Consider the following 15,424-nt stretch of genomic DNA (forward strand, 5'->3'; position numbering starts at 1 on the left):
GCCTCCACGACCACCTCCTCCTCGACCACCCGGCGAGAATCCTATTTGGTTTTTAATTGTGTTAAAATTTCCCCGAATTAACTGAACTCACCTGGTCTGCCCATTATGTTTTCTTTTCCAAATAAAAAAATACTTGTTTACGCGTTTCTTGAACACGCGGTTTGCGGAAACCTAACCTCAATATCTCAAATGTGGCATCGGCGCAGTGATGCCAGACTAGAATTTTTTTCTCTAATTCTAGGGATTTTCTTGACAAAAAGAAAAAAAGGGATTTTTTCAAAATTTTTCAAAAATCCAAAAAATTTTTACTTTTCAATAAAAACTTTTTAAAAATTTCTCGCTTTTTTTCAATCTATAATTGCAGACACAAATTTATGTCAGTTCAAAAAATATCAATAATTTAAGCCATGCTTTATTGTCAATTAAAATAAAATTTTAAACTAAAATTTGAAAGTTTTAGTTGAAATTTATTGTTGGCGTTGATTTTTCGAAACAATTTATGCCAGCAGCATAATTTAACAAATTATTTTTTCTAATTTGCGTTTATAATACGTTTATTAACGTCTCTCAGTGGAAGTCGTTTATGGCTATCTATAAAAGCACACTGGACTTTAATGAATTTAGGGTTATTTATCACTGCAGATTTTAACTGGTAGTAAAAGTAGGCAATGTTTTCTCTGTTGTATTAAAAGTTGCCTATCGCATTTTTTTTAAAATATACACATAATTTTCTCTTTTTATAAACAATTACAATTGTAATATACTTAACAGTATTAATGTTTTTCCAAATAAAATTTTTTTCAACAAAATTAAACGATTTAGTGACGACAGTTATTTATTCGACGAGTTTGAGTGTAAATCGGACTCTTTATTTGACCGAGTGGATTTTTAAACCACGAGTGTAACGAGTGGTTTACCATCCACGAGGTGGAATAAAGCGTCCGATTTACACTCAAACGAGTGGAATACAACATTTTATTCTTCGTATTAGAGTTAACAAGGCTTAAACTTGCTTTAAATCTGTTAAAAATAATTTGACGTTTTGTATTGAGAAATGCCAAACAGTTGTCAAGACTTCCTTACACGGGAGAAAAACCGTAAATTTTGACAGTGTCGAAGAATAAAATATCTTTTTTATGAGCTCTGTTGTATGTACAAGGCACTATTTTACAGGGTTTTGTGTTTTAATGTGATTGTTTTAGAGCTTTTTATTTGTTGAATGACGGTTTTTTTTAAAGTTTAGTTCTAAATTTAATTTTAAACCTTTATTAAAAAAACAACGTTACATTTACATTTTTTAGAGTCAAATATGTCACAAATTTTAACTTTTTATACAGGGTTATTCATAAATATGAAGCAATATTTGAACCTCAAAAATGACCTATAAAATGATGTTAATTTAAATAATAACTCGTGTCCTATCTCTACTGATAAGAATTTTACAGCCCTCGGAATATGGGTATGGAAATTTGATTTTTTTGTAATAACTTTGGAACTATTTGACCAAATATTATAAAATTTGGAACATTTCCCTGTGACAACATACCCTTTGAACTGTTAATCACGAAAACCGGATACATCCACTCAATTTCCGGTTCCAGCAGTTGCAGGTCACATTTTCTGTATTTTTCCATTTTTTTGCTCTTTTAACACAAATTTTTTATTGCACAAATCGATAGAGTAATCTATTTCGAATAAAAAACGCACAACTTTTAATACCCCTAAAATAGACCGTTTCAAAGATATTTTAATTTAAACTGAGGACTGCACAACGCTGAAATCAAAAAGTAGGAATTTTGAATAAATGATATCCATGGCAACAAATGACCATGGTCTCACAAATCGCTGTCAGGCACTGTCAACTTTGACATTGGACGATTCTTGGGCGATTAATTGAAAATATTTAATAAAAGAGTTTACTTCAGACTCCAAACGTAATCTACAATAAATCGAAATCGATCTCGTAGCATTTAATTTATAAAAAATTCACAAAAATTTATCGACAAAGTTAACAGATGCCTGCCAGGGATTCATGTGACCATGGTCATTGGTTACTGTGGATATCATTTATTCAAAATCCCTATTTTCTGATTTCAGCGTTGTGCAGTCCTCAGTTTAAATTAAAATATCTTTGAAACGGTCCATTTTAGGGGCATTAAAGATATGCGTTTTTTATTCGAAATTGATTACTCTATCGATTTAGGAAATAAAAAATTGGTGTTAAGAGAGCAAAAAAATGGAAAAACACAGAAAATGTGACCTGCAACTGCTGGAACAGGAAATTGAGTGGATGTATCCGGTTTTCGTGATTACCAGTTCAAAGGGTATGTTGTCATAAGAAAATGTTCCAAATTTTATAATATTTGATCAAATAGTTCTAAAGTTTTTACAAAAAAATCAAATTTCCATACCCACATTCCGAGGGCTGTAAAATTTTTATCAGTAGAGATAGGACACGAGTTATTATTTAAATTAACATCATTTTATGGGTCATTTTTGAGGTTCAAATATTGCTTCATATTTATGAATAATCCTGTATAAAGAAAAAGAATTCTGTGTTACACTAGATTCCAGTGGCCAAAAACGCCCCTTTTTTAGTACTATTGTTGTGCACAAGTGTATTGTAGATTGCATAATTTTGGACGAGTTGTTTAACTCTATCCTTGTTCTTTCTTTTTGTCAAAATTAGTGAGGTTATGTTTACTATTCGTATTATTAATTAAAAAATGGATCAAATGAACAGCATCTGTCGCTTGTGCCTTTCAAAGTCCTCTGTTTACTACAGCATTTTCGAGAGAAACATCCTCAACATGATTGAAGCATTAATAAACAAAGTAAGACAAGTATTCAGTGACCCATTTGTTAAATTTATTTTTCCTAGGTTAGCCTTGATAATGGCATTTCAAACGTAGTATGTGTAAAATGTTCTCGTAACTTAAAAATGGCATACAACTTTCAACAAAAAATTAAGAAAAATGAGCAATTGCTTTCAGTAAGAATTAAACAAGAGCCTCTTGAAACCCAGGAATTTGACATTCAAGATGTTATTAAATATGAAGAAACCATAGCAACAGAGAACTCTTGTGACGTCATGGACAATAAAGAAGTGATCAAATATGAGGTAACCATAGCAACAGAGGACTCTTCTGACGTCATGGACAACGAAGAAATGCTCAAATATGACGAAATCATAGCAACAGAGGACTCTAGTGACGACATCAATAACTTTATTAAATGTGAAGAAACTATAGCAACAGAGGACTCTTGTGATGAAGATGTGACCAAATGTAAAGAAACCATGGCAACAGAGGAATCTTGTGACGAAGTGGACAATGAAAATGTGATCAAATTATATGATAAAGATTCCTCCAATGACGACTCTAGAAATAAATTCCAAGAGTTCTATGATTCGCACATGGACCTTCTTTTGGGCGAAACTCCTCCAGAAATTAAGAAAATCTTTTCAAATATACGTTTGAAAAAAATTACAAAAAAAACCTCGTTTCTTGCTGAAAAACCAGTCAACACAGTTAAGATTGTCAACAGGGCAGTCAATTCCAGCACAAAAACTTGCAACATTTGCCATCGTGAAATTTCGAGGTTTCAATTAGAGAGGCATTTACATGCCCACCGTGAGCGTCAGAACAATCCCAACGCTTGCCTCATTTGTGGCTCCAAAGTTGTCAATCTTGCAAAACACATCCTTAATAATCACACCGTGAAGCACAAGTGCAACATTTGTGATAAGGAGTACACTCTCAAATATTATAGAGACAAACACATGAAAACGCACTTCAATGGAACATATTTTATTACATAAATAAAATAATAAAACTGAATTCTTTCTTTAACAAAAGTAGAAACACAATTGTACACTTTACTCTAAGTAATGAATCAGGCTGGTGCAAAACTCCCTAACACAAGCAATTGATTATAAAAATATCCCTAGCATCCTACTTTCTTTTAGATTGTTTCGTAAATTGCTCTATAGCATCATCAACCACTTTCCTCGATATCCCGTTGTTAACAAGGATCGAAAGCACCCCCAGTTTACTCACATCTCTTATATTCCTGCTTTCGTCGTCAAAGAAAATCATTTCGCTGTATTCCACATCAAACTTGTTTTTTATCCTTGAAAAAAAAATCGATTTATTTTGGGTTTGTCAAAATTTTGCTCACCTCGTGATGTGTTTGGTCTTCACCCCCGTGAAGATTTCCAAATGCGAGAAATACTTCGTCCATCCGAACAGATCCAAAAGTTGTCTGGCCCCCTCGACCTCGCTGGTACGAGACGCCACTGCTAGAATATAACCTTCAAGATACAATTCCTGTAAAAGTTCTGGAACGTCATTGTAGTATTGAATTTTACTTCCAAATTGGTCTATGACGCAACCGTCGTTCCTGAAACACGCAATTTTACCACAAAACGCACGCAAATTGGAAAATATTCACGTTTTACGAAAGGGGGGAATGACATGTGTGTCAACCCAAAACGGCCAAAGTGTGTAATCTGGAAATATGTTTTACTGTAAAATCGATCACCTACAACAACACACGGTTACTGACCTAAATCAAACACGAGTATTTTGGGTTTCACTTCGATAACATTGGCCATTTGGAGGCTTTGTTTCAGAATAATCACAACGAACTAGAACAATCCAAACAAATCATCCAGTTGGCAGCGCTGCTTTGTTTAGTTTTTTTCTAGGGATTTTCAATCACGTCCTGGACTCAGGGTTTTTGGAGGAAAAAAAATGCAAAATCTACGTCCCAAAACCCCAAATTTGTGTTATTTGCCCTCGAATCGTCGAATTTTTTGTTGTAAAAGCCACATGAATTAATCCGGTTATTTCCAAGTTTAGGGATTTTTACGATTGGGTCCTGTCGTCAGTCGATCCGTCATTTTGATGTGAGAGGTGTGTTTTTGGGAAAAAACTCGATCAGAGGTGAAATAAACGTCCAAATTTGTGTTATTCGCACTCGAATTGTTACGGTTCGCCGTTCTAGATGTTGTGAAGACCGCAAATTTCAGGTAGGACAACCCCCCTTGACTTCAACATTCCTGAACAATTAATCGGTTTTAATGCGTAGTTGATGAAAAAATCACCCACTAAACAAGCTGACATTCCAGAAAAATGATTGTTTTGACGGTGAAGACCCTTGATTCCCAGAACCACACTTTTACGGTTGATGATGATGTAAGTATTATTTCAGCCCTGATTCAGTTTAATTGCTCGTTATTTTCAGATCACCGTGGAGCAGTTCAAAACGAAAATTGCAGATACTGTCAATATCCCGGCCGAGACTCAACGCATAATTTACTGTGGGCGTGTGTTGCAAGATGAGGCAAAACTGGGCGATTATGGTGAGGGTGATTCTGAGGAACCAGGGGGCTAATTGTGGGTTTCAGATGTCAATGGCAAAGTCGTGCATTTGGTGCAGAGACCGCCCCCTAGTCAAAACCCCCCAACTACGCGATCTGCTTCACCACAGCCTCCTCGGCGCGGTTTCCGGGGTTTTGACACTGAGAACACCATGTATTTGGGGTCCATGGCGTTTCCCTCGAATTTGATGGAGTCGCAGGGGATTGTGCCGCCGCCCCCGACGCATTCCCTGGCCGGGAGCCGCCTCAATGTCGCCCGAAGGTAACGACAAATGTCTCCTAAGACTTCGTTAATTTTTTTTTTCTTAGGATGTTACGACGCGCTGAGGCCGTTATAAGTCTTTTAGAGAACCCTTCGGCCCGCCCCAGCGAGCAAACCACGTCTGAAGAACAACAAGAAGAGGAAGTGACCCCCATAATTGAGGCTCGGGTCATAGTCCCCCCTGGTAATAGCGATTCCATCGACGAGGCTATGGTTTTGTCAGCGGTCCAAAACACGCTATTTGATGCCGCTTCAGGCTCTATGTAATTTGTTTTATTTTATTTTTTGATTTTGTACCATGAAATTATGTTAACTTTAGACCAATGGCGGCCGAAGTCACCATAGATGGAAGTGGTGGCTCACAGAATGCTTCTGAAACGCCACCTGCTGAAAGATCGGCGTCGTCGACGCCTGAAGAACCCACACCGTCGACGGCGGCTGAAGGGACGAGTGGCGAGCAAAGAAATGGCGGAGTTAGTGCTAGAAGTTTGGCAGAGTGAGTTTGATTGTGAAATTTTATCGTTCAATAAAGATGTCGATAATGCAGGTTTCTATTTGTGTGTGACTTGTTTCAGGAACGCTTGGCGGACGGCCGAAATGGCCGAACTTTTGACAACTCTAAATCAGCTCCAAACACGATTTGCACCGTTTTTGGAACGCTACCGCCATTTCATGGTCGAAGACCCCATTATCCCTCAGGAAGTATGTTAAAAAATCGCTACACTATTTCACTATACCGGTGAAAATTTCTCACAAATTGTTTAAGAAAAAAAATATCAAATGTCAAATTAGTTGTGTATATGAAAAAAAAATAGCATATGTGATTTTTTTTATAAAATCTCAAATAAGACATCAAATCATCGGTATCCCACTAGGTTTTCCCAAAATTTTAAGACTAACTTTTTGAAAATAATTTTAAAAACTAACAATGTTACGCAATTTTAATTTCGTAAAAGTAATATTTTGAATTATATATCCATAAAAGTCAGTTATTTGGCAAATTATTTTGAACCACCAAAAAATGAATGGCCAAAATTTAACAAAAAACGATGTAATTGAGAAAAAAAGACAATTTTATGTTTACAGTTTCCTATAATTCAAATTAGACAAAATAAGAAAAAAACAATGAAAATTGTTCTGATTGATATTTTTTCATATCATTTTAATAATTATCCATTATTATTGTTTATTTTTTGGAATGTCAAATTTTTCCAATTTTTGCTAGTTTTGACTAGTTTTTTAAAATAAACAAATCTATTTTAAGTTATGCTACATTAAATTAAAGTTTCTTTTAAATAAAAAACGTATCCCTAATAATTGGGTTCATTAAAAAATAATAATCAAACAAAATTACAAAAAGTAAATAACAAATATCTTTCTCGAACTAAATGTGCAAGGCGCTTTAAAGGATTTTAGACCAAATCACAGTTTCCTGTATTTAAACAAATATAAACTGCAATAAAAAACAAAAATTAGTAAAAAAAACTTAACCTCGAGTTTGAATTAGAACAAAGAATGTTCTCTGGGGCGCGAGTTCTGGCACATCCTGTATATCCATAGAAGTCAGATATTTGGCAAATTATTGTGAACCACCAAAAAATGAATGGCCAGAATTTAACAAAAAATTATGTAATTGAGAGAAAAAGAAAATTTTATGATTACAGTTTCCTATAATTCAAATTAGACAAAATAAGAAAAAAACAATGAAAATTGTTCTGATTTATATTTTTTTTATATCATTTTAATAATTATCCATTATTGTTGTTTTTTTCTTGGAATATCAAATTTTTCCAGTTTTTGCTACTTTTGACTAGTTTTTTAAAATAAACAAAGCTATTTTAAGTTATGTTACATTAAATTAAAGTTTCTTTTAAATAAAAAACATATCCCTAATGATTGGGTTCATTAAAAAAAATAATAAAACAAAATTACAAAAATTAATAACAAATATCCTTCTCGAACTAAATGTGCAAGGCGATTTAAAGGATTTTAGACTAAATCACAGTTTCCTGTATTTAAACAAATAGAAACTGCAATGAAACACAAAAATATAGTAAAAAAAAACTAAAACCCGTGTTTGAATTATAACAAAAAATGTTCACAATATTGTAATTTGTTTTTTTGTTGTTCAGAACGTGCGTCAAACCCAGGCGATGCTGACTCGCGTCTCCGAAGTTCTCCACTTCCTAGGCCACGCCTACCACTCGCTCAGCGATATAATAATTCGTGTACGGACACCTCCGCCCCGCCCACTTCTTTGTCGTCCAATCCTGATCCAGCATTCAGCCGTGGTTCAAGCCGGAATACCGATTCAAGTCGAGGTAGTAAGTAACCGGAATTGTTTTCAAAATTTGGATTTTGTGATATTTGATGTTTTCTTCCCACCGTAAAGGCGCAGTTCAACTTGGCGGAACGCCCCAATGCTTCAACGACAAGCAGTACTGCCACTACAAACACTGAAACTTCGACGACGAATGCCGGCGATGGGGGCGCAAGGACTACGCCCTCGGCCCCACAACCATCGGTTAATTTCAGGTAAATAAGTAAATTAGGGGTTTTACGCGATTGAAATATTTTTGTTTTTAGGGGATTTCCGTTTATTCCAGCCGCCTCGATGCGAGTGCAGTCGTTTCCGATTGAGGTTCGTACGACTGCTAGACCTGTCAATGTTGTGCACAGTACACAGAGGACCCAAAATAATAATAATAATACAGTGGGGGCGTCTGAAAATAGGACTCCATCTACTACGACAGCCCCCACAAGCTCAACCAGCTCAACATTCAATATGCCCAACTTGAATAATTCCAGTGTTGAATTTTTCATGGAAGTAACACCGGAAGGTAAATATTGAAGAAAAAACAACAAAGAACAAAAAATTTTTTTTACTAGTTTTGCAAGGTACCTTAAATGGTCCACCACCGGAATTTCTTCAATCATTGGTCCAAATGGCCGGTCAGATAATGAATCGTATTACCACAACAGCAACCACATCTGATACTAACACAACGACGACAACCTCGCCGTCATCATCGGCCGACTCCGCCCAGTCGAGTCAAGCTACGCCCTCTCAACAAACAGCGTCCGGTCAAAACTCCCAAGCGCGTGGTAACACCCAAACCAATCCGACAACAGCCACACATACACGGTCGACGCCCCGCCCCCACGTCCATCTTGCTCAGCAGGCAATGCAAGGCGGATTTGATCCATTTCTACCATGTAATTCACATCACGTGACACATAGAAGGCGGGCGCAACAAGCAACAGCCACGCCTACCGTTAGACAGCAGCAGCAGCAGCAAGGGAGACAGCCCGAGAGTGAAGAGGGAGGAGAGCAGAGGGCGGCGTCACAGAATTTGCATAGTTTGTTTGATGAGATTTATTCGACGTTGAGGACGGCGTATAGGAGACGGCGGGAGGGGAATAATGCAACAGGAGGTGGAGCGAGAAGTGAGGGACAGTCGGAAGGAAGTGGAGAAGAAGCTGGAAGTTTGACAGGACAAGCATCGGGAAGTGAAGGCGGGGCTACGGCAGAGGCGGGTCCGTCTTCCTTTGCCAACTTGTTGTCGCGTTTGGAAAGACATTTCGTAAGACAATTTAACTTTGCATTCAATTAAAAGTTTAGAGTTTTTGAGATTTACTACAAAAATGACGTTACATTTGTCTTTTACTAGTTTTCAGGCACGTTTCCCTGTTAAATATTTAATTTCTTTTAAAATTGTCCGAAAAACTACAAAATTTGCTCAAAGATGACGTTATTTCTGCCTTTAATGAACTTTTAATCATAGTTTTGGTCCAGGAATTTGCTTTATTTATTGTGAACAAACATTTTCACATATTTTCACAATTTTGGTCAAAAAATTGCATATTATTAGACTTTAAGCACTTTTTTGAGCAAAAAAACTATTTTTTTTTGCTGGAAATTCACTTTTTTGATACAATTTTGCAAAAATAAGCCAAAAATCACCTAATCGAGTCTTACAAGAATTTTTGTGTGCAACTGTCAAAAAGTCACTTTTTTTGCTTGATTTTGAGTCGTGAAATAGCACTTTGTTTACAGTAAAATAAAGCCTTGACAACGTAAAAAAAACACTTTTTAACCCGCCGACAAAGATTTTTTGATCTTGAATGAAATTAACTTTTATTAGATAATTCGAACGTTATTTATTAATATGTGATTACAAACCAGGTGAATAAAAAGTATGGAACCAAACATTTTTTGCCTAAACTATTTATTTTTTGAAAAAACTAATTGATGAGTGATAAACTACTATAAAAATATGATAATTTAACAAGAATAAAATTTTTCGAAATTTCTTTCTGTTTTTGAGTTCTACAAAAAAAAAAATTTTTAAATCTCAACCCACTATAAAATCATTTTTCTCATAAAAGCTATACTATAAGGATTACAACTATCCGCTTTATATTTAATTTTTTCAAAAAAATTTTTACACAAATTGCAAATTTTGACAAAAAAAATCGCACAACCCAAAAACAAAACAAAATTTCGTTCTGAAAATACGATCACATTTTTTATATTACTGTAATTTATATTAATTATTATTTGCTGGAGGAAAATGATTAAAAATAAAAACCGCTTGGTTCCATACTTTATATTCACCCTGTATAATAATACTGAACAAAAGATTCTTAATTATTAAAATAAAAATTGAATGTGCTACCGCTAGCATTATTTACATTCTTACCAGAGGAAGATGCAGTAGCATTAGTAGAGGCGCAATTTATTTCATTTAAAATTTTAAATAATGTTAGAAAGCTAGTTGTAGCAAGAGCAGTACTGTCTTTTTTTTCTTTATGAAATTTTAATATTTTATTACGTTTTATTTTTTCGATCGAAACTTTAATTTTGGTAATTTTTCACAGTTGCACAAAAAATTTTCTCGGTCTTCGCCTCGACAAATAATATTCATTCTCATAAAAAAAGTCCTAGTTCACGGCCTTGTAACATAAATAACTATTTTGAGCATCTTCATTTTTTATTTTCTGACGGACATTTTTTATTTTAGATTTTATTTAATAAATAATGAATGTCTGATCAAAGTGACCTGTCACTTTCAAATTAAGTTGGCAATATTGAATTATGCATGGACAGAAGATGGGTAACTATTAATCTTTGTGACAAAAAAATCTATTGGTGACACTGAATTATTGGTAGTTCTTCTAATTTGTTATATCAGAATGTTTCAGGTGACGGTTAAATCAAGGTTGCCAACTTAATTTTAAAGTCAAAGTCCACTTTGGTTAGTTATTTAATTAAATATGAAAATATGCGTTATTTCTTTAGGTCAATCTGCCCAACATGTTGCAAGGCCCAACAATCGCCGATATTTTGCAACAGTTACCTCTCGATGAATCACAGGAAAATCCCGGCGAGAGTATCATCACCGATCTTATAATGTTACTATCACGAAATTTGACCATAGTGTAAGTTTAACAATTCTTGTGATAAAAAAAAAACTAATTATTGAAATTTTGCTAGTGACATGATTACATTAAACACCGGTAATTTTGAGCCTCTAAATCGAGTCACCAACGAAATACAACAGTTTTTCACTACAAGGGTTCTAGATGGTACGAATACCCCTCAAGCTGTAAATGCCGGCGTTGATAGGTTTATAAATGAAATGCAGCCGTTTTTCCAAAATTTTGTAAGTTTGAGTGACAAATTTTGAATTTTCTTGACTGTTTTTTTCTTAAATAGAGTCGATTGAGGGTCAACGACGACATAGATATTGTTAGATCTGTGGAAACGCTTTTTAGAAGAAGACTGCCGGATATAATCACGACTGCAACGAATTTAAATTCGTCAAATATGCGAACTTTTGTCGATCAGTGTTTAATGTTAGCGAAAATGATGTGTGCACTGACACTAACAGCAAGTGCCAATGGCCAACAAGGGGTCGAAGAAACGTTCCAACAGATTATAGTTAGTGAGCAATTTTTGTTGAAATTGAATGAAATTTATTGTTATTTTTAGACATCGTATATGCAAGGCATCCCGACTGAGCTCCAAAACTGGACGATGATCACCAGTTGTGCGAATCTCCACCATTTTATGGCCAATTTAGGGATTGATCGAAGCGAAGTTGAGCCATATATTGTGAGAAATACGGATGTTTCAATGGCCACACCTCCCGACCCGACTGTACAAACTGAAGTTAGGAATACAACACAGGACGTCGAGGTTTTGCGCTGATTTTGTTTTGATTTAATTTAATTTAATATTTAAAATTCCATTTCTAGAATATGGAATTGGACGAAGCCGAGACTTCTGTAGACTTGCCCCCCTTGTCGCTAAGTGATGATAGCGAACCCGTACCAAATATAGTGCTAGGTTCGGAACCCTGGCACAGTCAGGTACCCGAAGATTGGGTGCCGATTATTACCAGAGATGTGCAAAGACAGCGACGACAGAACCCACAACCGCCGTTCAGTGATGCGTATTTATCAGGAATGCCAACCAAAAGGCGTAAAATTGTCAATAGTACGAAGCCGCAAGGGAGTCTTCCACAAGTTATAGCAGGTTTGTTTTATTTATGTCTCAGTTTTTTTTTGTATTTGTTTATTTTTAGAGAGTGTGAGACGGGCCGTAACAGCGACGGGTTTGTCCTCGGTGGCGCCGGTGGAGATGGTGTCTCAGGGGGCAGGCGAGTCGGTGGATGTTCAAGCCGCCTACAGGAGTTTGCTCAGGACGACAGTTCAGACAGCGCTCAGAGATAATGAAGACTTTACCCCCGAGAGGTTTCCAAACGCTTCGACTTATTTTAAGACACAGTAATGTTATATTGGATAAATATAGTCTCACTTAACCATTATATTATCCTATTATTACTATCATCACTGTATCACTGGTTGTTATTTTTGTGGGTTTATTATTACATTTCAAGAAAAGGTTTTTTTACTAGGTAATCTACATCCAGTTTAATTTATTATTTTCTTAGGGATAGATGTAACAATCTACACTTGTATTTTTTTAAACAATGTTTACGTGATAGTGATATATTGTGCTTATGATACTGTTTTTTTTGTTCTGATGAATTTGTAATGTTAGAAAATTGAATAAAAGAGAATCCACGATAAATGATGGTAGTTTTTTTCATTTTTTACGAAATTATTCCAAGTTCAAAATCAAGAGAAAAATTAATTTTTCTTTCTACTGAGTGAATAATGAAGTTTTAATTGATTTGCTGGTTTCAAGTAAAGCAAAAACTTTTTTTCCTTTGCAGTTTTGGCGTAAAATCAAAGATAAAAAATTTTTCCTATTGAAAACCCAATCCGGGGACATACTGTAGATGAAAGCTCCAAGTTTTCGGTTAAAATTATCCTAAAAGTAAATTTGCACTTGTTTTCTACAAATTTTCCTAAATGGATTTGGGAAATAAAACATTTTATCAAAAACACATCCACTGTCACCATTTTTTGCACTTGTTTACACAACAAACTGATTTTTAGTCGTATGATAAACAATCCTCCGACTTGCCTAACATGACGTCAGGATGCTTGCATGTGATTGGCCACGTCCAAACACGAACTTTTACTGAGTATTCCCCTCTCAAAATTGAAGCCATTCAATTTTTTTAAAGTTTTGTGATTCATCCAATCAGATTTAAATTACGCGATAATGAAACAAGTGTAAAGGGCGTAAAAAATGGTGACGTGAGATTGGGTAATATTACTTTGTGACGTTGCAAATGGGCGGGATTATACAGAATGCGCCAGAATTCGCGCCCCAGAGAAAATTTTCAAGTAAGGTAAGATACCAGGAACATGAAAAAAATGTTTAAAAAATTCTATCTGTCAAAAAATTTTTACATTTATTTTTTGACATTTGACATTTTTTATATCTATTTAATGATACTGATGATCTTGTATGTTTTTTTTACAATTGTTTAGTAAAGGGACAAAAATTTTACCAATAAAAGCTACAAATAACATTGAACAGAGTTACGATTTATGATACAGCTTCCTTGTTTCCTCTTTTAATAGCCTATAGCAAAAAAAACTTGAAAATTTATTTTTCCAACAAAAATAAATAGAGTTAAAGTGCAAACTTTAACATTTTTTCCATGTTCCTGGTATCGTGGTATCTTACCTTATATTTTTCTCTGGGCGCGAGTTCTGGCACACCCTGTATATTCCAAACAAAGGCCTTTTACACCGGAACTGTTACGAAATGGTTTTTGTGCCGTTTTTGAGGAAATTATTACAATAACAGGTCAGTCTTAGTCAAGCTCCCGTACGAATCACTTGTCCGGATAAATTATTTGGTAGTTCAGTGCGAATTCGTGTTGAAATGGGGGCTGTGCGTACATTTATATTGTGTCTTTTTGAGTGCTAAAAGACATTTAGTAAGTGCGCGATTTTTTTAAATTTGGAAAATTATTTTTCCAACAGAAATAAATAGTCAAAGTGCAAACTTTAAACCCTCATAACTTCGAAATTATTATAGATAATTTTTTTAAACATTTTTTCCATGTTCCTGGTATCTAACCTTATATGGCATTTTTCTCTGGGGTGCGAGTTCTGGCGCAACCTGTATACTAAAAAAATTAAAATTCGTCTTCAGTCCATAAAACTGTGCTGAATTTCAAAGCATTTCGAGCTGTTTTTTAGTAGTAGTAGTAAATGTAAATTTGTAAGGATGACAGACACATTTCGTGATGTATAAAAGCATTTATTCACACAAAGACAACACTTATAATGCATTCACAAAATAATATCCCTTTGTACAGTACTTTACAATTCCTTATTACAAAATACAATTCACAATCACAATTCATGTTTTTAAATATTAATTCACTTAAAATCCTAAATTATAACAAAAGACTAGTTAACGTGATTTAGCAGAAATGGACGTTAATTGAAATAAACAAAAATTAATGTGTAAAAAAGTAGTCAAAATAAATCGAAAGAACACAAGAAAAACGCGTTTACCCTGCCTATCCTACCAAAAACGTGATGTTAATACCAAAGCGATTACTTTTCGGGAGTTTTCCTAATCGGAGTTAATCTCAAACCCTTGGCTAGCATCTGCTCTTCAAAATCGCGATCTTCATTAGAATACCTGCAAATATACTACGATCAAGACACAACCAAACTGAAATCTAGTTTAAAAAAGATACAAAACATGCCTTACCTATTCTACATGCTTGTCGCAAGGAGAATAGGTGTTCTCTAATAATCTACAAGGCATTAAATTGCGTGCAGATGTAAATTGGAAGCAACGAAAAGTTGTTAATCGAGAGAATACAAAAATCTGGAAAGACCCCAATGCACGACACAACTCCACAAAACATAAAGCAAAAGCAAGCATGCGAAAACTGAGATTCCTAGACGTTGGATTGGACGATTGGTGGACGGTCGGGGTAAGCACCTTAATCTGTCCTCTTCCAATAGGGCAATCAGAGAGTCTCTCTTCGCCACGATGTCCATCATCTCTTTTATTATGCTGCTCTCGATCTCGACGTCGTGCTCCGTCTTTTGTTCGTCTGAAAAACAAAAGTCGCTTTGAAATTGGCGTCTTTGTAGTAAGTTTTAATTTTATCAGGTTGGTGTCAAGTATTCAACTGAAAAGTGTTGCCAGATCTGGTGATTTTCATGTGATTTCGTGAAAACTGTTGTGATTTTTTAGAAATGAATTTTCCACGTTTTCCTCCAAATTTTTTTCAAAAAAGTCTAAAAACCACCAAATTGGTTTAAAATATTCTGTTGGTTTTTTTACAAAATTTTACTCAAAGGATCGAAAATAACATTTTACTTTT

The 15,424-nt window shown here is 34.9% G+C and overlaps 4 protein-coding genes across 6 annotated transcripts in view; 2 read left to right on the forward strand and 2 right to left on the reverse strand.

Annotated features, from left to right (window-relative positions):
* The first annotated feature begins 2,671 nt into the window (after positions 1-2,671).
* Positions 2,672-3,855, forward strand: LOC123004424 (serendipity locus protein delta-like). The gene is made up of 2 exons (XM_044397696.1): positions 2,672-2,834; positions 2,882-3,855. Exons 1-2 carry the CDS (start codon positions 2,727-2,729, stop codon positions 3,818-3,820), a joined length of 1,047 nt encoding a protein of 348 aa, XP_044253631.1. The 5' UTR covers positions 2,672-2,726; the 3' UTR covers positions 3,821-3,855.
* Positions 3,794-4,712, reverse strand: LOC123004432 (magnesium-dependent phosphatase 1-like). Its single transcript, XM_044397707.1, has 4 exons — positions 4,567-4,712; positions 4,453-4,510; positions 4,180-4,401; positions 3,794-4,131 (listed from the first exon to the last, which is right to left on the reverse strand). Exons 1-4 carry the CDS (start codon positions 4,613-4,615, stop codon positions 3,954-3,956), a joined length of 507 nt encoding a protein of 168 aa, XP_044253642.1. The 5' UTR covers positions 4,616-4,712; the 3' UTR covers positions 3,794-3,953.
* A 161-nt stretch (positions 4,713-4,873) lies between these two features.
* Positions 4,874-12,744, forward strand: LOC123004407 (large proline-rich protein BAG6). Of its 3 annotated transcripts, none has more exons than XM_044397665.1 (17): positions 4,874-5,032; positions 5,092-5,198; positions 5,248-5,365; positions 5,411-5,645; positions 5,693-5,908; positions 5,965-6,141; positions 6,221-6,347; positions 7,778-7,969; positions 8,038-8,180; positions 8,232-8,485; positions 8,535-9,229; positions 10,948-11,087; positions 11,143-11,311; positions 11,365-11,589; positions 11,641-11,847; positions 11,907-12,186; positions 12,236-12,744. In XM_044397665.1, exons 2-17 carry the CDS (start codon positions 5,136-5,138, stop codon positions 12,439-12,441), a joined length of 3,447 nt encoding a protein of 1,148 aa, XP_044253600.1. In that variant the 5' UTR covers positions 4,874-5,032; positions 5,092-5,135; the 3' UTR covers positions 12,442-12,744. The 3 variants fall into 3 exon arrangements, with proteins under 3 accessions (XP_044253600.1, XP_044253618.1, XP_044253610.1); XM_044397683.1 differs by having other exon boundaries at positions 7,778-7,966; XM_044397675.1 differs by having other exon boundaries at positions 5,132-5,198.
* A 1,577-nt stretch (positions 12,745-14,321) lies between these two features.
* LOC123006355 (F-actin-monooxygenase Mical) overlaps positions 14,322-15,424 on the reverse strand; it is a 53,114-nt gene continuing 52,011 nt past the window's right edge. The window contains exons 20-21 of the mRNA XM_044400782.1: positions 15,037-15,151; positions 14,322-14,727 (exon numbers count right to left, since the gene is read on the reverse strand). Of these exons, the coding sequence (XP_044256717.1) occupies positions 14,640-14,727; positions 15,037-15,151 (203 nt within the window). The 3' untranslated portion in view covers positions 14,322-14,639. The remainder of the gene's footprint in view (positions 14,728-15,036; positions 15,152-15,424) is intronic.

The sequence above is a fragment of the Tribolium madens genome, unplaced genomic scaffold (genome assembly GCF_015345945.1).
Source record: "Tribolium madens isolate multiple individuals breed KSU strain unplaced genomic scaffold, Tmad_KSU_1.1 Scaffold_11;HRSCAF=98;Tcas5.2_LG3b, whole genome shotgun sequence".
In the NCBI taxonomy this organism is placed as follows: Eukaryota; Metazoa; Arthropoda; class Insecta; order Coleoptera; family Tenebrionidae; genus Tribolium; species Tribolium madens.